Below are 22,791 nucleotides of genomic sequence, written 5' to 3' on the forward strand. Positions count from 1 at the left end.
TAATCACCCCAAATCAACTTAAAATTAGCAACTTATACCGAAAATATCTCCTAAAAAATAGCACAAATATCTCCTAAAAAATTATGCCGAAAATATGTTAAAAAATGATACTGAAAATATCACCTAAAATTTTTTTAAGTTGATTTGTTGAAATATTCTACCGAAAATAACTCCTAAAATTGCACCCAAATAATCTTCAAAACTAGCAACTTCCTTATTTTTTGTTTTCATGTTTACCTGATTGCTCATCTTATATTTTTTTTAAATAGAGAATGACACGTGGCGTTTGAAGGAGTTGTGAGACGTGACGATCAACGGGGCTGACGGTTGTTGCTTTAATATAATATATGATATATGATAATGAGAAAAGTGTGTAGTCGTGTAGGCCATCAAAACTATTTTGGAGTTATGAGATTGTTGAGAATTTGTGAAATATCGACTCTGCCTTATCCATTTATTTATCGACAATTAAGACCATGTTTGGTAAACTTCGGATTAATAGTGGTAGAAACAGATTGTGAAAGCAGATTATAATTAGCAGAATTTATTGACATGTTTGACTAGCCTATTCAATTAGCAAATTTTGTTGAAGGTGCATGTTTGGTAATTAGCATATTTAAATTAACAGATTATCTTAATCCTTTATAAAATGACAAATAAGGATATAAATAAATTATTGAATAAAGTATTTACTCTATAATGAAGGTAGAGTTACCATTTTTTAAGGGGTAAAGGGTAAAAATACTTTTTTCCTAATCTACTGATATAATATGCTGGGGGAGGAGCATGTTGTAAAATAGTAGATTGGGTTCTAATTTACAATTTCAATATGTTGTTTACCAAACATCCAAACAACATATTGATTGGTCAAATATGTTAAAAGCTCTAAATATGCTAATTTTTTTTTTGCAATCTACTATTACCAAACATCCCCTTTGTATATCTAACAAAAAATAAAAAGAGAAATAAATTGAAGTGTATGGCCAAAAAGAGAGGAACTTAGGTTCGGCTCAAGTTCTTCTCATGTGGTCTACCCGGCTGGGTTTATGACCCGCATGTCGAAACGAGTAGGAGAGGAGGTGAAGTTTGAAAAGACCCAATTTGATTAGTTAATGTTGATGACGCCTTAAGACAAATTAATCTTATTGTTTATTTAATTGTGTGCCTCTTAAGTTTTAACCATGTAGCATGAAGCTACAATTATCAATTTAAGGTTATCAAGAAAGTCATCATGAATATCAGTGATGAAGATTGTCATTAGTGTTAAAGTCATGCATGTGTTGTAAGGAGATATTTTACTCGAATTTACATTTAGGTGCAAAAACAATAGTTCAGTCAGCTGTTACTTCTGACTCGTTTTTCAAAGAATTATTTCGAAAATATTTGAACCATTATTAACATGCTTTCAGTGTTCACAGATAGTTTTCTGAAAATGCTTAGATGTCTTTGAAGAAAATAAAGATTTCAATGTCTTGCTAAAGAGTTTGTTTGCACAATAAGACACTTTCTATAAATGAGTTGTTTGCTTTTTACATTTATGGAAATGTTTATGGTTCTCATAAACATAACTATTTATGCTTGTTTCTTGTTGAAAAAACTCAACCCATATTTGTGTGTGCTCAAATCTGATTTCTTGCATTAGTGTGCACCGATTTCTTGAAGAAGAATACTCGATTGCTTGATGAAGGATTCAGTTGTCTTGTGCATGTTGTCCAAGTAAACTATTTACATTATTTTTAATCACATGTGCTTATGAGTGTGAGATATTTTAATGTGTAAAGTATACTACTTGGACATTATAAATACCTTACTTAATTCATTTTTACAAGTGTGCAACAACGAGTTTAAAACCGAAAAAAGACTTATGCTTTATCGAGTAAAATAACTTTGCAAAATCTTTTATCATTTCAAAATCATTGAGTCATTTTGCAAGTTTGTTTAGTTATCTTTGAGTCTTTTTATTGATTTATTGTGTTGCAACTAGTCGTTTAATTGAGTTCAAGGATACCGTGTTTTGTACTTAAACATTACCTCGTCCGTTCGATTGTGTGAATAACATTGAGATAAGTGAAGTCTTTTAATAAACGGGTAGAACCAAACCAACGTCTTAGGATAGAGTTATCTTACATGAAGTCTTAGAAACGGAGTAGCTTTTGAGCACGGAGTCTTTCGGCGGAGTAGCCCAAAGCATAAGTCTTGGAAGCGGAGTAGCTTTTAAGCATTAGCAACCAGAGTAGGTTGGGGAGTTGTTTTATTATTCAGGGTGGTCTTAGTTTGTATGAGTTTACTTCTAAGACGTTTAATAAAATAACGTTAGACGTAGGTCGCGGAGTAGTGACCGAACCAGTTTTAAAAACATCGTTTGTCATTTCTATTTCGTTATATTTCCATTGCCACTCTAAACTCACGTTTTTATCTTCAGAATCAACAGTTGAGTAAATTGTAACTTCTACTTGCTGAATCGTTGTTGATTCCTTCTAACTCTCTAGTTCTAATTATCGACTTCTCCTTTCATCTAAGCATTGTTTAAAGTGTTGAAGAGTTTTAAAAGAAACTTTCATTAAACTTAAATTTTTTAATAGACAACTAATTCACCTCCTCCCCTCTTACCCTTCGTAATCCATTATAGAAATCTATTTACTTATTATTAGAATTTAATTTTCCTACGAACATACTTCTCGAATGTATAGGCCGACCCTAATAACCCGAAAATTCAAGAAATAAAGTGCAAAAAGGAACAAAAACTTCCAATAATTTTGGCCACAAGAACAACATCAATGACCACACATGAAAGCATCTTTTATGTCTTGTGGCTCAACGAGACTCCACATAACATAATTGTATTATGTGTTCCCATGCGTATCTACGTGACCCCATAACTTATACTACAGTACGTGGAACCAACCAATGTGTAGTGGTAGCATGGGGCCGCGCTTGGTAGGGAGGTCTGCGGATCGATCCCCCATAATTGCGATTGGGAGGGGTTTAAATACCGTAATCCTTGGACACGCCCCGAAATCCGGATTAGTCAGCCCAATGTAGTTCGAATTACCGGATGGTTTAGACAAAAAAAAAAAAACACTACGTGGAACCAAAATGTCCCTCAATTTTTACCTTAACCATAATATAAATTCAATGCATTGCACCAGCAATTACCATCATCAACCAACTAATCAATTACCAATCTTCCTACATTTAAATCACCATTTCAATTCTAATACTTTTGTGTTAATTAGTGAGTTTTGATAATTGTAAGATAAGTAATGGCCATGCAAATGCAATCCCTTGTAGCAAGTCCAATTTCCGGACTTGGGTTCGGTTCAAGCTCGACTCGTCTGGTTTACTCGACCGGGTTTAGAACCCAGATGTCGAGACGGGTTGGTGTACAAGTGAAGTGTCTGGCTGAAGAGGGTGGTGAGAATGAAGTTAAGGCTGGAGGAGTGCCTCCTTCTTCTACTCCTAAGCCTACTACTACTCCTTTGTCAACTCCTAGCCCTACTCCAACTCCTAAGCCACTACCAAAGGTGAGTTACTATTTTCTTAAACGAATTTCTCCGTTTTAATTATTTAATCTTTGATTAAATATCACTAGGCTAGTTGTACTACAGCTGGTGGTATAGTTCTGGGGGTTTCTAACCTGTTCTCGAGTTTAATTGTTAAGTTTGTAAGTTTTCTTTAACTGTTTAGAAAATTTATTTTAATTTTGACATCAAAAAAATTCTCTAGTTTATGTAATTCATAAACTTTGAAATGTTTGGAAAAAAAAATTCATAATAAGCTCAATTAAAATTAACATGATTGCTAATCTTCTCTGTACCTGCGCAAACATGGCACGCATAAATTGAGAAACGGTCCAATTTTTATTTTTTTGCAACAAAAAATTAACATGATTGAGCAACGCTCTTATATATCTGGAGGTATAATCCTTTATGTGTAAACGGGGAAAGTAAATGAGTTGGTAATTTTTCCTTTATAGGTAAGCACAAACTTTGGAGACTTATTTGCATTCAGCGGTCCAGCACCCGAGAGAATCAACGGCCGACTAGCCATGATCGGGTTTGTAGCAGCAATCGCGGTTGAGCTATCCAAGGGAACTGACATTTTTGCTCAAATTTCAGATGGTGGTGGGCAATGGTTCCTAGGAACAAGCATTTTGCTCTCGGTCGCGTCGTTGGTGCCGTTGTTTAAAGGGGAGAGAGCTGAATCAATAACAAAAGGGATCATGAATTCTAATGCTGAACTTTTGAATGGTAGACTTGCTATGTTAGGTCTGGTTGCTTTGGCTTTTACTGAGTATGTTAAAGGCGGAGCTCTTGTTTGAGCTATATGTTTTACGGTTAATCTCCCTTAAGACGAAATTATTCGTTGTAATGTTGTATATAAAAATTACCGTGTGATAACTTAGTGTTGTTTTAGGTAATTTCTTAAGTATGTTGGTTAGGAATGCATACACTAGTATAATGATATCGTTGAGAATTTGAGAAATATCGATTGGCTACGTCTTAATCATTTATTTATCTACGATTAAATCTTTCTAACAGAAAATAAAAAAGGTAAACATATATGGCTAAGATAAAGCTCCTTTGGGCATGACTGCATGAGGTAAATTATGTTCCGAAGACTATGAAGGATTTTTCATTTCCTCTGTTTTATGAGGTAAATTATTGAGCTCTAACGCAATTAACATTGACATTATCCTCCAACTTAATTAGTCAACACAAATAATTGTTTCAGACAGTCTTAAATTAAGAGCAACTTACAAAGTTATAATTTATTTAAATAATGTTAAAATCGATAAAGGAATTATGAGAGGTCGTACCTTAATACCGTCTTAAACAAGATCTACTAATTAGCCAAAGCTTAATGACATCTGCATACTAAATTTTGGTGCAAATTAAAGGTTTAGGAATTAGGAGATGGTGTTACAATGAGTTAATATAAAACCGTTTCACTTGAAGATTATTCAAGTTTGATTTTTCCTACCTACGTAACTACGTACTTCTCGAATGTAACACAAAAATATGAGATTATCCTTTTTAAATTTAAACAGGTCAAAATGTCAAATAGTATAGATAGGACAAAAGTAGAATGTTTTGATATTAGCCAAAAAAAACTTTTCCTATGCTCCTATCTATGCAAGTGGAATTTTATTTGGCCTGTACGTGCAAATTCTAAGACGGATATTTCGATGTTAAGAGAGACTAATTGGGAACGTAAAGGGCTCCATAGTCCATTCTATCAACCAGAAAGTCGGAGAAGTGGAAAAGGTACACAAACTTCAAACAATTTTGGCAAACGTACACAAACTTCCTACAATATTGGCTACTAGCCTACTAGTCTCCTACAATAACACACATGAAAGCACCCATTATGTTTGTGGCTAATGAAGAATCCACATAACATAATTACAATTCAGCTATCTTTTCTTAGGACAGAGATATTCGTCTTAATATAAAAACGGGTCGAATATTATACGATATGATATATAGGACAAATTTTTTCATTTCCCTAGACATCTTGTTTTTGTCTTATTCATCCTACATGGACTATTTAACCGTGTTAAGCTTAAGACGAGTATCCACCATCTTAAATGAGAATTTGGCTAATTTCAATTATGTGTACCCATGCGGATCTACGTGACCTATAACCACTTGTATAAATTCAATGCATTACACCAACTTTTACCATCATCAACAGATTCAACACAAAAATCCAATTACTTAGCATCTCTGTAATCTTTAAGGATAAGTAATGGCCATGCAAATGCAATCCCTTGTAACAAGCCCGATTCTCAGACTAAGGTTCGGCTCAAGTTCGTCTCGTGTGGTTTACTCGGCCGGGTTTATGACCCGCATGTCGAAACAAGTGGGCGTGCAAGTGAAGTGTATGGCTAAAAAGAGTGCTGAGAATGAAGCAGAGGATGAGGTGCCTTATTCTTCTCCTAAGCCTAATGCTAATCCTTTTTTGTCAACTCCTATTCCACTACCAATAGTGAATGACTATTTTTCTAAACCACTCGCTCCGTTTCAATTATTTATTTATCTTTAATTAAAATGTCACTTATAGAGAATAGAAAAAAAATTAAATAACTGACTGGAAGGAAACGATTTGTAAACTATATCACCAGTTGTATAACCACTTGTGGTATAAATATTTGGGATATTCTACGGTGCACCCTCGAGTTTTTCGGTTTTCTATGTTGTATCCCTACATTTTTGAAATTCTATGGTGTACCCCTGAATTCTATACATTATTCTATACCATGACCTTAATTATTGTCTTTGCTAACTTAACTTCTTAATTGACCTATTGAACCATCTATTTATCATTTCAATTACTCCATAACCTACCCATTTACTTATTAGTTCGCCGAATTACCCATTAACCCACCAAATACAATAATACGAATCTAAATAAAAATTGATCAAATCTCCATTATCGTATCATGAATCATAACGGATGTTTTTAATAGTAGCTTGTGCTTATATAAAGTGATTTGTGATACTTCTCATATAGGATGGTGATACAACATTAATGAGTCCGAATAAAGGTCAAAGTACGGTTGTTCGATAGTGATAAAGTTAATTGAGAGTTCAACGAGGTCATGATGGAGAAATAAGTAAAAAGTTTAAGGCTATAATGTAGAATATAAAAAAAGGAGGGGTACAACATAGAAAGCCAAAAAGCTCACAGTTAATGTATTATACAACTGGTTGTATATACAACTTATTCAATGTAATTAAGCTTTGTTATAAAGTTATCGAGCTCTACTAACAAAATTACCGAGTTAGGATACAAAGTAATTGAGCTTAACAGAATAATTATTAAACTCAAGAACTTTGTAAAATAGCTCAATAACTTGTAAAATAACAAGAGCTCAACAATTTTGAGGCGGTTGTACAATGCTACTATACAACTGGTTGTAGGATAGTATTTGTGAAAAGTTCAGGGGTACACCGTAGAATATCCCTAAATATTTAGATCGAAAATTTACTCCTACAATGTAACTCACAAACAATACATGTACTGTCGATTATATTTTAATTTTGACGTCAAAAAATAATTACATAAATTCGAAAACTTTGAAATACTCCGAAGAAATTCACATAAACTCAGCTAAAAAGTCAATGTTACTCTTTCTTTTATAGGTAAGCACAACCATTAATGAAATATTTGCCTTCAATGGTCCAGCACCGGAGAGGATCAACGGTCGACTAGCCATGATCGGGTTTGTAGCAGCAGTTGCGGTTGAGGTATCAAAAGGAACCGACTTGTTTACGCAAATATCTGATGGCGGGGTGCTATGGTTCCTAGGAACAAGCACCTTGATATCAATAGCGTCGTTGGTGCCATTGTTTAAAGGGGAGACAGCAGAATCAAAGACGGAAGGGTTAATGAACTCTAATGCAGAGTTGTTGAATGGTAGGCTTGCTATGTTAGGTCTTGTTGCCTTGGCTTGTACGGAGTATGTCAAAGGAGGAGCTCTGTTTGACCTTTATATGTAATGTTGTACGTAAAAGCTAAAAAAAAAAAAAAAAAAAATATGTGCCCATGTGGTGAATTAGCAGGGTTAGGTTAAAAGGAGGGCAATAGGGTGTTACGGGTGTCACGTTTTTTGAATACCATAGAAAAGTTAATAAATCTCCTGCCTACTAAAAGAATAAGAGATGCTTAAATTTTCAAGTCTAAACATTAAAGTTTACAATTGAGCCTCATTTGTGTAGTTTTTGACTTTCTTCTATAGGTGTACTAGGTGTCTTAAGTATGTTGTGCTAAATAATGGGCCTAATTTTATCTACAGATGCTAGTTAGTGGATCTAGTAAAGTTATGACTTATGAGTGGTAAACTAGTAATACACATAACTGGAGTTCAAATCATGCCAACAAGATATTGGCCTTGTGACCCTTTGTGAATTGCGATGTTCAAACGCTTGTAATGGTCGTTTGTAGTAGCTCACCAACTAAGTGGTCGTAGGGTTTGATTGTGGAAGATGTTATTTACATGTTTAGTGACGGTGTGTAGTGGCATTTTTCATGGGAAGTGTGGGGGAAATATCGTCGCGCATTATCATGTTTTTAGATAGTGTGCTCTAGTCGGAGAAGAGGTTGTCCTTATATCGAGCTTTCAGCAAATTATCCTTAATTTCGCAACTCTAAATAGATTAAATGATTAGACTGACTCTTCATTCGGGGAACCACTTGGATATATAACTTATGCTTCAAAAAGACTTTAAATATAGATTTACTTTCACGTTAGCGAAGTGAGCTACAAGATGTTAGACCCCGGTCCAGAGTCAAAGTTAAAGCTATAGGTTTATTCACCCTATCTTTATGTTGTCCTCCTATTTGGCACCGGGCCACCGACGAATAATAGGTACCCACAATGACCCGTACGGAGGTTGGAAAGTCACAGTAGCGTTAGCGACACGGTGAATGAGTCGATGAGATACAAAGACTAGGCCTTCAACCCGTTCCTAGCTTGACTTGCTCTCAAGTTCGCACTTCGGCTAATCCCTAGCTTTTTCTATAAAAAAAAAGTACAGTTAATAAAATGTCTATTAATATCTCCGTTACCTTTCCTATAAACAAACGTTCAATCAATCATCCCTTTAATATTCGACATTTACCAAAAGAAATATACTTAAAACTCGTATAAACTACAATTAGACCACGTAAATTCGCAACCCGACATGAACCCAATCCGACGAGTCCATTTCACCTCTACATCAAACGCATACCCCATTTGTGACAAGAATTATTCAATCAATCTTATAAAACCCAAAAATCGATCCCATCTTCTAAAACCCTAAAACATTTCCCCTCACTTCGAACAATCGACCGCCCACTTCTTCACTCCACTGGTACCTCCTCTTTTCTCCCCCTTTTCTCTCTTCTATCTGAAACCCTAATTTTTGATTGCATTGCTAATTCACGTATTTTTTTAATTAATTATCAAAGTTTCAATCTTTTTACTGTTTTAATTTCTGGGTATTTCATTAATTTGCAGATAAACTTACTTTCAGTTCTACAGTAATATATTTTCTGGGATTTTTTCGAAGAAATAAGGAAAAATGTCGGATGATGAAAGAGATGAGAAGGAATTGGATCTAACTTCTTCTGAAGTTGTCACGAAGTATAAATGTGCTGCTGAAATTCTCAATAGTATGTTACTTTGTATTGACATTTTCTATTTTTTCGACTCAATAAGCTTTACGTTTTACGTTTGCGATGTTAGTCTTTTGTAAGGCGGTTTTACACTAATATTGTGTAAACACAGGTCACCGTATTTGTTATTGTTTTCTGCATAATATTCCCTCTGTCCCAATAGTTTGTTCACGTTTGATTAAAATACCCGTCATAGAGAATATAAAAGGTAAACAAATGATTGGGACAGAGGGAGAGTGTTGATATAATTGGTGTTGTTGAATAAATGTGTGATTTTTTTTTTTACGTGGGTGATTTTTGCAGAGGCATTACATTTAGTTGTATCGGAATGCAAACCGAAAGCTAAGATTGTTGACTTATGTGAGAAGGGCGATGCCTATATTAGAGAGTGAGTCCTTCATTTTTTTACAGTAATTTGTGAATGTAAAGTATTGTTACTAATGTATGCTTGATTTCAATGATGATTCATGTGATATGGTCGAATTATTGGGGTTTATTAGAATTCAATCATATATTTGAAAATGGGTTATCAGTTATATGTTCCTGGAGTATGTAGGTTTTGTGGGTCCTGGGGTGTGATAGCTAGCTGGTGTTAGTAATGCAGTTACTCGTAAATTAGGTGTTATTTTGATCATAGGGCTATTCATATTTCCATATGCCATTGAAATGATTGACAAAGTGCTGTGACAGTGTCTTGGGGGTGGGGTATGTCAATGTTGAAATATGGATAAGGGATTCGCTACGAAAACGCTCTTTATAGAATGTGCGTTATATGTATTTTTAGTAAGCAACAAGATAGAATTCACTCTTAACAATTAGCTATTTGTGGGGTACCCTAGTGAATCCAGTAAACCAGTGATATGTACCTTTCTGTCGTATTAGTTTGTAGTTAATACGGCATTAACTTTGAGATTAGGAATGAGCCTTCTTTCTTCAGTGGAGACATTGCTTGTAGTGGATACTGGATAGGATGTATTGTTTTACTTCCTTCTGATGCACTGTTTAATGTTTAGGCAAACCGGGAATATGTATAAGAATGCGAAGAAGAAGATTGAGAAAGGTGTTGCTTTTCCTACTTGCATATCCGTCAACAATGTTGTTTGTCATTATTCACCACTTCCTAATGATGAGTCAGTGCTTGAAGAAGGTGACGTCGTTAAAGTGTGAGTTTCTAAATCCTTGTACATCATTAGCCTGTTTTGGTGAGGCTATTTTTAGAATTTTGGATCTCCAGCTAACTAGACTTCATTGCTTGCTTGGTTTTAGGGATATGGGTTGTCATATTGATGGTTTCATCGCTACTGTGGCACACACTCATGTAATTCAAGAAGGCCCGGTGATTGGAAGGAAGGCAGATGTCATTGCTGCGACCAACACTGCTGCTGAAGTCGCTCTGAGACTTGTGAGGCCTGGAAAGAAGGTATATAAACGGACACCATTTCCTTTTCCACGACTGTTAGTTGAGAGAAATTTTCATGTTGACTGAATTTTCATTGCATGATGGTGATTCTTGGGTGTGGTTGTGACAATATTGTTTAAATGGTGAACTATGAGTTTAGCTTATTTATGCAGTCCTATGAGGTGCACAACCATAAGAGTACTGAGAGCAACCTTAACTTGAGCTTTGTCCTTCTATTTTCATTACTCTGGGAGTCACTGTGTATTTCTTGGGCTACATTATAATTGTGTTGGTTCTTAAATATTAAGGCAATTTTTTATGGTTATCTGCTCATGCTGTGTTGCTTTATCTGCTCTCCTTTTTTTCCTAATTTCTTGCTTTAATCACGTGTTATGAATAAAATAGTCTCAATTGTCGAAACTGTTATAACCTTGTTTGAAGGGCAACTTTGCCGAGGTGATAAATTCTTTCTATTCTGATTGCCCGCTTTCCTGCTGCCAATATTTATTATGTGTGTAGAAGGTAACTTTGCCGAGGTGATCAATTTTTCTATTCTGATTGCCCGCTTTCCTGCTGCTTATTGTACCGCCAAATGTGAGGTCATTAGTGGATTCAGCTTTAACTTGGATACACTGCCTTCTTGGGCCTATAAATGATGAGTGAAAATATTCTCTAATGTAACGATATATTTTTTGTGTGTAGTAGGCAACTTTGCCGAGGTGATCAACTCTTTTTATTCTGATTACCCGCTTTCCTGTTGCCTATATTATTTGACCTAAAGCATGGCTTTTCTGTGTACCCACATTTGTCTGTGTGGATACGCTGCCTTGCGTGGTCTATATGTTAATGAATGAAACTAGTCTGTATTATAGGAATGATTTTGTAGTGTTTCGCAGGCAACTTTGCCGAGGTGATCAATTCCTTCTATTCTGATTGCCCGCTTTCCTGTTGCCTATATTGTATGGTCAGCTATGAGGTTTTTTTGCAAATCACATTTTTTGTTTGTGGATATACTGCCTTGTGGGGCCTATATTTCATGTATGTGAACATTCTCGATTGTAGGAAATGTTGTATTATGTGATGAGTAGAAGGCAACTTTGCCGAGGTGTTCAACTCTTAATCTGATTACCCGCTTTCCTGTTGCCTAAATTGCACGGCCAGAAATAAGGCTTTTCTGCGAGTTGACCTTTGTTGATTTGCTGCCTTGTGAAGCCTATATGTTTTCAATGAAAATCTCATTTGTAGGAGTATTATATTAAGTTGTTTGGACAAGGCAGCTTTGCCAATTTACTTGTACTCGTGTTACCCATTTTCTTGTTGCCTATCAGGGGGTGTGACTGCTCTAGGTGATGATCAGTCTATGTGCTATTTGAATTTTAATTCAATGAAGCTTTATTGTCATAGTTACACTGATAGAGCTGTTCACTCTCAATGGTTTTTTCAAAAGCCCCGTTTCATTTCTCTTTTATGCATCTTAAAGGTCCTTGATCCTTGAAGAATTTTCTTCTGTTGATGCAAAGTGTTTGCACGATGTGTAGCTAAGCGTTATATTCCCTCCAAGTTTTTATTTTATATCTTAAATTACTTAAAAGATTATTGCTCTACTTGATGAAGAGAATTTTGGCTCTACATGATGAAGAGAATTTTGGCTAAGGATTATCATCCAATGAAGCTTTATAGTCATAGTTACACTGATAGAGCTGTTCTTGAGTCACTCTTTGTAATGTATATCACATTTGGATCTAGTATGCTGCTTTCCTGTGATCCTGTTCGCGTGGCTTAAGCTAGCACAATCCTTTCTATGGTCTTTTATAATGTAACTGCGATAAGTTCTGTCTATGTCTGATTTAATATGTGTCATGATGACAGATGACATGATAAATGTCGAAAAAATACTGAGTTCTGCTCAACCTATTCCAGTTGGAGGGCCTTTGTTTGCTTCCTTATTGTTTCATGTTAGTTCTGGATTTTATTTTCAGTGGCTTTTGCAGATTCAATGATAAATCTTATATGATATAGTGATATACCTCATGTATGTCTTGATTATCACAGAACAAAGATGTGACTGATGCCATCCAGAAAGTTGCTGCAGCATACGACTGCAAAATTGTAGAGGGTGTGCTTAGTCATCAGTTAAAACAATTTGTGATCGATGGCAACAAGGTTGTGTTATCAGTCGCAAGTCCTGAAATGAGGGTTGACGAGGCTGAATTTGAAGAGAATGAAGTCTATGCTGTTGATATACTTGCAAGTACAGGAGAGGGAAAGGTAACGGTCTAAGTTCCTTTTTGATCGAGGACTTTGGGTTAAGAATATCTCGTATTCACCTAAACAATTTTCTTTTGTTTGTGTAGCCTAGAATGTTGGATGAAAAACAAACAACTATCTACAAAAGAGCTGTGGATAAAAATTATCACCTAAAAATGAAGGCATCAAGGTTCATATTCAGTGAGATAAACCAAAAGTTTCCTATAATGCCTTTTACTGCTAGGTATGTGCTGTTTCGTTTCACATCTTTATTTATTTACGAGTATTTATTTATTTTTGCTACTTTGTGAAACCGTAAATTGCTCTGTCTGACAGGGCATTGGAAGAAAAGCGGGCACGACTTGGGCTTGTTGAATGTGTTACCCACGACCTATTGCAGCCTTACCCCGTCTTGCATGAGAAGAATGGTAAGTACATTCTCATCTGAACTGGATGGATTGCCGAGTACTTCTAGTTTACCACATTGTATTAGCAAAAGGAAAAAAATGGGAAGTGGACGAGTGTCACATAGGGGTGTAAACAAGCCGATCTGAGCTCGAGCTCGGGTGAGCTCGGGCTCGGCTCGAATTTTTTAGCTCGAGCTCGGGCTCGACTCGAAGCTCGTCGAGCTTAAAAAATTAAAGCTCGAGATCGGCTCGGAAAAAGCTCGAGATCGGCTCGGGTTCGAATCGAGCTCGTTTTGTCTTTATATTATTTTCACTTTCTAACCTTTTTTAATCTAACTAAATATAAAATTTTTTAAATAATAAATAAGATTATAAAATTCTAAAAATTATTATAATATAATATAATTATACATGACTAAATAACATATAATTTATAATAAAATTAATATTAAAAATATAAATATTGTACAAAAAAAACTATAAACGAGCTTCCGAGCCGAGCCTTGCTGAGCTCGAGCTCGGCTCGTATTTAGCCAAGCTCGGCTCGAGTTCGAGCTCGAGCTCGTTTTGACCGAGCTCGAGCCGAGCTTTGACCGAGCCGATTCCGAGGGCTTGTCGAGCCGGCTCGGATCATTTACAGCCCTGAGGAATTAAAAACGTTTCTATGGGAAACCTCTGTGTTGGAACGGTACAGAAAATAATGAATATTTGCTGGCTTGTAATCCTACTTTTAATACTTTTTCCGGAATCTCATGGAACAAGCACGTTGATCTTCTGCAGGTGAATTTGTTGCTCATATAAAGTTCACTGTTCTGCTCATGCCAAATGGGTCGGATCGTATAACGTCTCACCCTTTGCAAGAGCTGCAGCCAACAAAAACAGTCGAGGATCCTGAAATCAAGGCATGGTTGGCTTTGGCCACTAAGACCAAGAAGAAAGGTGGCGGCAAAAAGAAGAAAGGTCAGTTGATCGGTCATCGGTTTTACTTTACTCGAGTACTTCTTACGGAGTATCTCTTGTTGTCCCAATATTTGTTTTGACGAGTATTTAATTTTCAACTCCGTTTCTTCCAGGCAAGAAAGGTGACAAACCCGAGGATGAGTCTGCTGCAGCGGAGCCAATGGATGTCTCTACCAACGGTGCAACAGCTGAGAGTTAGAATGTCAGTCACCGCTTTCTGTTAACTTAATTATGGCGAATCACTTTTGGTATTTGCTTGTTGATGGGCAATTTGAGCATGTTAGATTTTTGACCTTTTTACAAACTTAATACTGACTTACACTCGCTCATTTTCTCTGTAAAGGCGTGGATTTGTGCATTTCTTAACTCTATTTGCACGTTAAACAAAGTAATCTGCAAATATTAGATTGGTTTTGAAACTTGGATGAGATAAACCACAATGGTTCATTAAACTCCTTTGCAAATGTGACCCGGAGAATCACAATTCTGTTGTTTTGAGCCTTGACGGAATAATTTAGATTAGCTTAGTTATGTTGATTCAATGCCCAAAGTTGCCTCATCGTAACTTGTAGGCAAGTCTCAATTAGGTACTAGCCTACTAGGGTACAGGTGAATGTGATGGACCGATAGTTTGGCTCTGGTTCTAGTTCGTCTTTGATTGAAACTGGATTCGAGCTTGTGCATGTTCTCGTCGATATACATTTGTCAGACTCTTTAAAGAGCTTAGCAGTTAGCACCAGTATGTGCAAATGCGCATTAATGTCGGTTTGACGGGTTGTTGAGAAAAAAGGATTGTACATTAGATGTATTACCTCATACTTAATGATTTTTTGAGTTTTTGTGTATTTTTTTGAGTTGTATAAAGCTTATAAATTACATTTTGGTTTTATGACGTCAAAAATCAAATTTTTCTGAGCTTATATGTAACTTTTTTGAGTTATAATGTAACTTTTTGAGATTAATGTTTAAGTAATTGAACTCAAAAACTTTATAAAAAAAACTCAAATTTTTTTAAATTAAAACCCAAAATCTTTTTCTTAATGCTCAAAAACCTATACCATCTGATGTATTACATCAGATGTATAATTCACTTACTGGTTGTTGTTTGAACCTCTTTTACGGGGAAAATGTTTATTGTTATGTCGTCAATAAAGTCCCAAACAGAAAGAGGAAGTGTAATACTCTGTATAGTACTTTAGTGAAATTATTTTCTGAAATGAGAAACTGGCTGTAACTGACTGTCATATTTATTTTGTTTATTATTCAAAAATATACAGCAAAAATGATCTTGGCATCTTATGAGAAGAAAAGTTGAGTATAGAGAATCAATTGGGTTGTAGAAGGTGGTTCAAAGATTAGGTAATACATTCTCCGTTTGTCTCGGTTCATACGTTTATTCATAATATACGAGTAGTGTTTAGAAAAATGTTTCAAGAATGAACAAAACAGTAACTGGTAAATAGGTTTTGAAACGAGAGAGCGGAAAAAAAGAAGATAAGAAAACGAAAAGGCGAACCCTACACAGCGAAACAAAAATGGCATCTGATTCTGATAGTGAAAGTGTTATGGAGTATATGGCATAAATGAGTGAATAGAACAACATTTTTTTTGATAGAAAAGCACCTTTGTCTCTTATTCCATGAAGCCCACTATTAGATGAAAAATTCGTTAAGAGTTGTATTACCTTGATCTTTAAGCAATATATGGAATCCTATTCCTTCATAATTGCCCCTTTTCAATTGCATAGTTTATTTTCGGGGTGGATGGTTTTGGTGTTAGTCGGAATGACAATGTACTCGGTCTCGATTTAAATTCACTAGATTCAATGTTTACCGATTTATCTTGTAAGGTTGAGTTTAATCGACTACATTTATCGGTACGTTGGCTTAACCGTGATCAACAGCTGAAATATTAAATTCATCTACAATCTTAGAACAAAACCTACTATACAACAACATTATCCCAATGTCTCAATGGCTCCCGCAAATTGCGGGGTAAGGGGGGTCGGATGTACGCAGCCTTACCCATGTGTTAGCAACACAAAGAGACTGTTTTCGAATGACCCGAGATGAAAATTGTTTCGAGAACTGCATCGAAGGACCACTACTTCACAAGAGAAAGAAGTGTAACCACTTTAGTGAGCCATTTTGCTTTATTCCATCATAATTCAGAACCAAAGAGTAATGAATCTTTGACTCCATTGAAAACATGAAATCAGAACAAAACCTACTATAATTATGTATTTTTTGTTTTATAATATTGGACTGAAGAAACACAAGGATACATCCAAATTCTGTTTTAAATGTTAAAAGAGTATATTTTAAATTTGAACACTAAAGCTATTAAATTAAGTAGGATTTTAAAAGCACTTATTAATTCGCAACCAATCCACTACAAATGAAAAACAGATCAACTGAGTTCCTTTATTTACTTGTTTTTATGATGATTTAGGTTGTTTGACATATTTGCATTTCACAACCTACCAATAAATATGATCTTAAAAATCACATTTTCTCGTCTTTTATAATCTTAACCAACTCAAATCCAAACGAAACAAAATTATTCAAAATTATTCAAATATTACTACTCCATTATTAAACCTCTTTCAATTCCCACCACATAGCCAACTACTATCCACTCCTTTTGTTAACAACAATTTTGATTCTTCCCAAACTTTTCATAACCAAAAATTCCATTTCATTTCTCTCTTACACAATACACATCCATGCACAATATTCCCTAAAGAAATGCTCAACATTACACCTTGCACTTCCCAAAACTCAACTTCAATATTCTCTTCAACCATGGACATTCCTTCCTCTTCCTCGTCCTCGTCCTCGACATTTATGGCTGGCGGTCGCACCTTAGACCGCCACAACCCTATAATAACCGACGAAAAAAGAAGTGGAATTAGTAGTAACCCCGGTACCCCTATCGGAACACCACGTACTCATCATGTCCTCCAACAAAAACCTAAAACACCCACTTCACCAATTTCTACACCAACTACCCGTAAAAAGAAAAATAAAACGACGTCGCGTGACTCGCGTCTTAACCTGAACAAAAACACTACCAAAGTCACTATTCTGGAACCTGAAGTCGTCGTTGATTATAATAACAATAGTAATAGTAATAATAATAGTAATAATAATGACGACGATGATGACCTGTCTGAATCGATTATGAAGGCGGCGGCGATAGAGATTAGTAGGCCAAGTGTGGACTATGTAAGTCCACCAGAGTCATCTAGGTATCTCTTGGATGATACTTCTTTCTTGGATGTTTTGTCGGGTTTCGACCCGGTTCTGAAATTGGACCCGGATAATGATACTAAGAATTCCGACAATAATGTTGAGGTATCTCATGAGTTTGATGGTTTGTCTAAACCGACTAAGAATTCTTCGTCTGTTTGTCCATCGTCAGACCAGGTTTGTGTGTGCTCTTTCTTTGTTGAATTGCTTATTTCATTTGTTGTTACACGGAAATTCTTGTATAAGATGGTCTTATAATATTATCGTGAAATCAATTCGTAAAATTATTTACATATCCTTTAATTGTACGTTTTAATTAAATTAGTTAGTCGCGTATTTATATTAATGTGAGATGGTCTCTTAAAAGATTACTTGACGGGTTGAATGCATTTGACCTTTATTATTGATCAATTGTGACATGTAAATAATACTTATTACAATGGTTTTGATTTAGTTGTTAAAACGGAAGTACCCTGATTGATGTATAGTAGATTTTAATTTCCATCTGATTTTATTGTTATATATGTTCTTGTGACTCCCTATACGGAAAAAATATAAAAACCAATCAATGGTTGTTATAGGTATCACGTGTTTTTCGTTGCAATATTTATTGTAATTTAAGATTGTTTTAGAAATCAAGTGGTCACATCTATTTTTATAAAGTACGCGTCCAAAGCTACATAAATTAGCTAGTTTAGCTGACAAAGTTATAAAAGGTGATATTTATGAGCTGAGTTCAAATCTCGTCAACACATATACAACCACCTTATAATACCTTCTACAATTAGCACCAAAAAAAAAATAATACCTTCTACAATTCATTTAACGATGCCAATAAATGAAGTGCACAAGCATTACAAGGGCGTTGTACATCCGACCACTTACAAGTCTTTCATGATACTCCCTCCATTCAACTCCACTTCGCATGTTTGCTTTTAGCGTGGGTATTAAGGAGCGAATTAAAAAAAGGATGGCGATAGGGCGCCACCCGGTGACGTTGAATCTCGGCGCCACCTTAATTAAAAAAAAAGAAAATAAAAATAAATAAAATGGTGGTTTTCGTTTTTGCGCCAAATATTGAAGGATAGACATGTAATTTTACCTTGTCTAATAGGTATTCATCTGCAATCAAACTCTTAACCAAATTATCTACGGTATAACGCAATACGTGACACATGAATTGCATATTTGCACCAATCAGCTACTTGCCTACTTCTTTGATGAATTTGCATTTGCAGGTTCGACATTAGATACACACAGCACCTATGAATCAATGATCTGCTAATTTTAAATCATAAATCAATGCTAAATCAGTCTAACATAAGATGATGTGATTTAGAATTTGTAATATCTTGCTTTCATCTTTCTATGAAATGTCATCATCAAATAGTAGTAACAATTCAATTATAAGAAAGAAAATCGTAAAAATCCTATTTTTGATACCACGATGTAACACCCTCATTCGTTCAAGGTATTAAAACGATGTTCCCGAATAATAAAGAAAATCATTATTGTTACAATTATTTAATAATGCTAAATTCCTAAATTACCCTTTATTACTATTTAGTTTGAATTTCAAATTTAGATGGAAGGAAAGCAAAATAACTAATGAATTTACAATAATAACCCCGGTGACGCTCAAATTGAGCGCCAACGGGTGGCGCCATCTCATTTTTCTTAAAAAAATTATAAAAAGTACATAGGGAAAGAGAATAGTGGGATTAAAAATGTTAAAAAAAATATAAGGTGGGGTTTTATGGTGGATTAGTGTGGGGTATGGATGACTTTTTTTGTAAATATGAAGTGTGAATAAAGATAGAATAGTCATTTTCTTGGCCTAAAAAAGAAACATGTAAAGTGGAGTTGAATTGACGAAAAAAGAATACATGTAAAGTGGAATTGAATGGAGGGAGTATACAGTTTGTGAGTTCAAAATGTCATAGAATATATAACAAACAATAATTAAAAATTTACATTCAATTTAGGTGCAATAATGATGATTTGTTACAAGTAAAAAGTAAAGAACAAAAATGGTAGGTGTGAATATAAATGGTAAAATTAATGTTGCAGGTGGTGGTGCTGAGGGTGTCACTCCATTGCAGAGGTTGTGAAAGAAAAATGAAAAAGCATCTCTCCAGAATGTCAGGTTTGCTTTTTAATATTCTCCCTCAGTTTGCATTATTTTCAGAAAATTACACTTATTTTCTGTTACGAGTACATATTTTTCTTTCAAAACTGTCTAGTAGTACCTTCAATTAGTAAATCAAATAACTCTACCCATAACCGATTTCGACATCCGAACTGACAATCCGTAACCCGAATGGATAAGAAGTAATATGACCCGGCCCAAATGCTTCTTGTCACAAATAGACCATTATCTCTAAATATCTTAATAATAACAGACTCGAAAATGACCTGAACTCGATGGATCCAACCCAACCCGATCTATCCCGAATTTTCGCAAACACGAACAGACTCGCCTTGCACTAACCTGACCTGAACCCGACCTAGTTAACCCCATTTTCCATGTCTGTGTTTTTATTTATTTATTTTTTTTATAAAGGATATGTTCTTTAAAAATCGCTCAGATGTGCTTATAGGCGAGAATCATTAAAGCATTTTCATGGAAATTATTTCTTGGGAAAATGCACGTGGTGCCTTGAAGTTTCGATTTTTGCTCGAAATACCCAATTTTATGTTCCGGAAATCTTTAAGAGGCTATAATTCGTGTCTACGAGTTCAGAAAATGATAATTTTTTTTTTTCAAATCGATTATCTTTTCGAGAATTACGATTTGAAAAAAAAAATTATCGTATTTGGATCCCGTGGCTGGGAGTTTTTGTACGTCAAAGTTTTTTTTAATGAACAAACTTTGAGTGACCATATCTCTCGCTCACGAATTCCAAACTCGACAATTTTTTTTTAAAGTCGTAGTTCTCGAAATGATAATCAATTTGAAAAAAAAATCGTCACTTTCTGAGTTCGTAAACACGAGTTATAGACTCTTAAAGTTCTCTAGATAAAAAAATTGGGTATTTCGGGCAAAACATCAAAGTTGAAGGGCACCGCGTGCATTTTCCCTTATTTCTTTTTCCCTTAATTTCGTGTTTCGGGTTAAATAGTGGGCCTAGTACTATTGAAGACATCATAAATGCCATTCTAAGGACATGAATTATGAATCATGATACTGTTTTGGGCCTTCAATTGTCTTTGCCCCCATCAAATTGAATGACTTTACCTATTAAATGTTGGTCAGTGAAGCTATGTAGACAATAATACTATTGCACTATTGCAGTCCCTTGATATAGAAATCAAACTATTTTGCTATTATCTGGTGCCAAGATCGAATCGAATAGAGTTATAAAGACGGTAAAAATCTCTCTTTCGAGTTATAACGCTAATGTTCACGTTATATATGTCACTGAAAGTTATACCTTTATAATACGGAGTAACATTTATAGAAGACTGTCTTATATAAGTATTTGTATTAGTTTGATTGACACACCAATGGAAAGGTTATCGGCGACCTTTAATTAATCATCTATAATTTCGTAAATGATGTGAGATTTCAATTGTTTGGTTTAAAAACTTGAATTCATCTCTTGTTTTCCAATTCCACAAATTCTTACTGGTAACGTTCACAAGTTGTGACGACACACACCTGATTAAACTAATGTTGAAAAGTAAAAGAGGTTATGAAAGATTACAAGCTTGTGATCGTCACGAGCACGACTTCGTGATTCATTTCAACCATTATAATTTATAAATCCTTGGATTTAATATGTAAATTTTGGACATGGGCAGGTGTGACATCTTTCAATATAGATTTTGCAGCAAAGAAAGTGACAGTAGTAGGAGATGTGACACCATTACAAGTATTAGCAAGTATTTCCAAAGTCAAAACTGCAAAATTATGGTCTCCAACAATTCCATCGTCCTCTCATATTAATGCAACAATTGTGGAACCTAGTCGCTAACCACGTCCACAAATTCTTGTTTAATACGCCAATTTTCAGTTTTAAACTTAAAACAGGTAAAATATGGTGGAAGATACAGAAGAGAATGCCTATGGACAAGTGAAAGCATAATTGAACCGTTCTAAGAAAGACTTACTGGATTTTTGTACATGTAATGCAATGACATTCAGAGCTATTAGTTGTGGGTGTGTTTGTTTGTTATTTACAAATTGTAAACCATAGGAAATGCTAAGTTTGGTTCAAGTTTTCGAATGTTGATTTTCGGCCGGAAAAGACTAAAATACAACTAGATTTCCACAGCTAGTTGTAACGACATTTTTAGTCGGAAAAAGACTAAAATACCCCTCGGTTTTCGTACCTACTTGCAATTTCACATTATTGGCCGGAAAAAAACTAAAATGCCTCTCGGTTTTCGCACCTATTTGCACTTTCAAATCTTCGGCCGAAAAAAGATTAAAATACCTCTCGTTTTTCGCACCTATTTGTAAGAACATTTTCCACCGGAAAAACACTAAAATACCCCTCGATTTACACACCTAGTTGCAATTTCACATTTTTGGCCGGGAAAAGATTAAAATACCCCTCGGTTTTCGCAACTAGTTGCAATTGACATTTTTGGCCGAAATAAGACTAACAATAAGAATGTGCCTAAGTTTTCGAACATATTTGCAAATTGACATTTTTGGCTGTGATAAGAGTTGAATATTAGAATTTCGCCTTAGTTTTGCATCTAGTTGCAATTTGACATTTTTGGTCGGGTTAAGACTAATGGTAGATTTGTAGAATGTCCCTCAGTTTTCACACGTAGTTCACAACTAAGATAATACAGAATAATGACTCGTTTATTGCAAAACCGTTATGACCAAATCAAAACTAATCTCACCAAAATGGTAACCCGTTTGTCAAGTATACTTTCAATGAATTCGACTGAATTTAACGAACGTATTGAAATAAAAATGGATGTTATTGAATAAGCTTTGACTGACCTTATTGAAAAATGAGGACTTCATCTTTTAAATAGTTGTATTTATGAAATTATAGTTTGAAAAAAAAAATATCGTTGCATCGTATGTGCGAGGATTTTTCCGTATGTCGAAGTTTTTTGGTGTAAAAAAAAAAGGTACCACGTTTAAATTAAGAAAACTTAGGTACCTACTACCTCGTAAAGTTTTCATTTTAGAAACACAATGAATTTTAAAATAAATAAAACTAGATAATTAGATTTTATAACCATCTCTAAAATACCATCAAACCTAACTGATTCAGCTATATTAACTGCTAAGGAATAGTATGCTTTACACCAATTTGTTTCGTCATCATTATGCAACGTGTTTACTGCTTGATGTAAAACCCTAAGCCCAACCCTAAATTCTTTTATGTCAGGA

The 22,791-nt window shown here is 35.0% G+C and overlaps 4 protein-coding genes across 4 annotated transcripts; all 4 read left to right on the plus strand.

Moving 5' to 3' along the window:
* Positions 1-3,156: 3,156 nt before the first annotated feature.
* LOC141594544 (early light-induced protein 1, chloroplastic-like) lies at positions 3,157-4,485 on the plus strand. Its single transcript, XM_074414557.1, has 2 exons — positions 3,157-3,524; positions 3,977-4,485. The coding sequence occupies exons 1-2, from the start codon at positions 3,264-3,266 to the stop codon at positions 4,319-4,321; spliced, it is 606 nt and encodes a 201-aa protein (XP_074270658.1). The 5' UTR covers positions 3,157-3,263; the 3' UTR covers positions 4,322-4,485.
* A 1,190-nt stretch (positions 4,486-5,675) lies between these two features.
* On the plus strand, positions 5,676-7,761 carry LOC141645826 (early light-induced protein 1, chloroplastic-like). The gene is made up of 2 exons (XM_074454041.1): positions 5,676-5,925; positions 7,149-7,761. The coding sequence occupies exons 1-2, from the start codon at positions 5,752-5,754 to the stop codon at positions 7,503-7,505; spliced, it is 531 nt and encodes a 176-aa protein (XP_074310142.1). The 5' UTR covers positions 5,676-5,751; the 3' UTR covers positions 7,506-7,761.
* Positions 7,762-8,706: 945 nt separating this feature from the next.
* LOC141594603 (ERBB-3 BINDING PROTEIN 1-like) lies at positions 8,707-14,597 on the plus strand. Its single transcript, XM_074414612.1, has 10 exons — positions 8,707-8,861; positions 9,008-9,162; positions 9,469-9,553; positions 10,179-10,328; positions 10,432-10,585; positions 12,617-12,832; positions 12,919-13,055; positions 13,148-13,239; positions 13,999-14,178; positions 14,292-14,597. Exons 2-10 carry the CDS (start codon positions 9,072-9,074, stop codon positions 14,375-14,377), a joined length of 1,191 nt encoding a protein of 396 aa, XP_074270713.1. The 5' UTR covers positions 8,707-8,861; positions 9,008-9,071; the 3' UTR covers positions 14,378-14,597.
* Positions 14,598-16,641: 2,044 nt separating this feature from the next.
* LOC141594554 (protein SODIUM POTASSIUM ROOT DEFECTIVE 1-like) lies at positions 16,642-21,687 on the plus strand. The gene is made up of 3 exons (XM_074414568.1): positions 16,642-17,606; positions 19,500-19,575; positions 21,234-21,687. The coding sequence occupies exons 1-3, from the start codon at positions 16,926-16,928 to the stop codon at positions 21,404-21,406; spliced, it is 930 nt and encodes a 309-aa protein (XP_074270669.1). The 5' UTR covers positions 16,642-16,925; the 3' UTR covers positions 21,407-21,687.
* Positions 21,688-22,791: the final 1,104 nt, after the last annotated feature.

Source organism: Silene latifolia, chromosome 1 (genome assembly GCF_048544455.1).
Source record: "Silene latifolia isolate original U9 population chromosome 1, ASM4854445v1, whole genome shotgun sequence".
In the NCBI taxonomy this organism is placed as follows: domain Eukaryota; kingdom Viridiplantae; phylum Streptophyta; class Magnoliopsida; order Caryophyllales; family Caryophyllaceae; genus Silene; species Silene latifolia.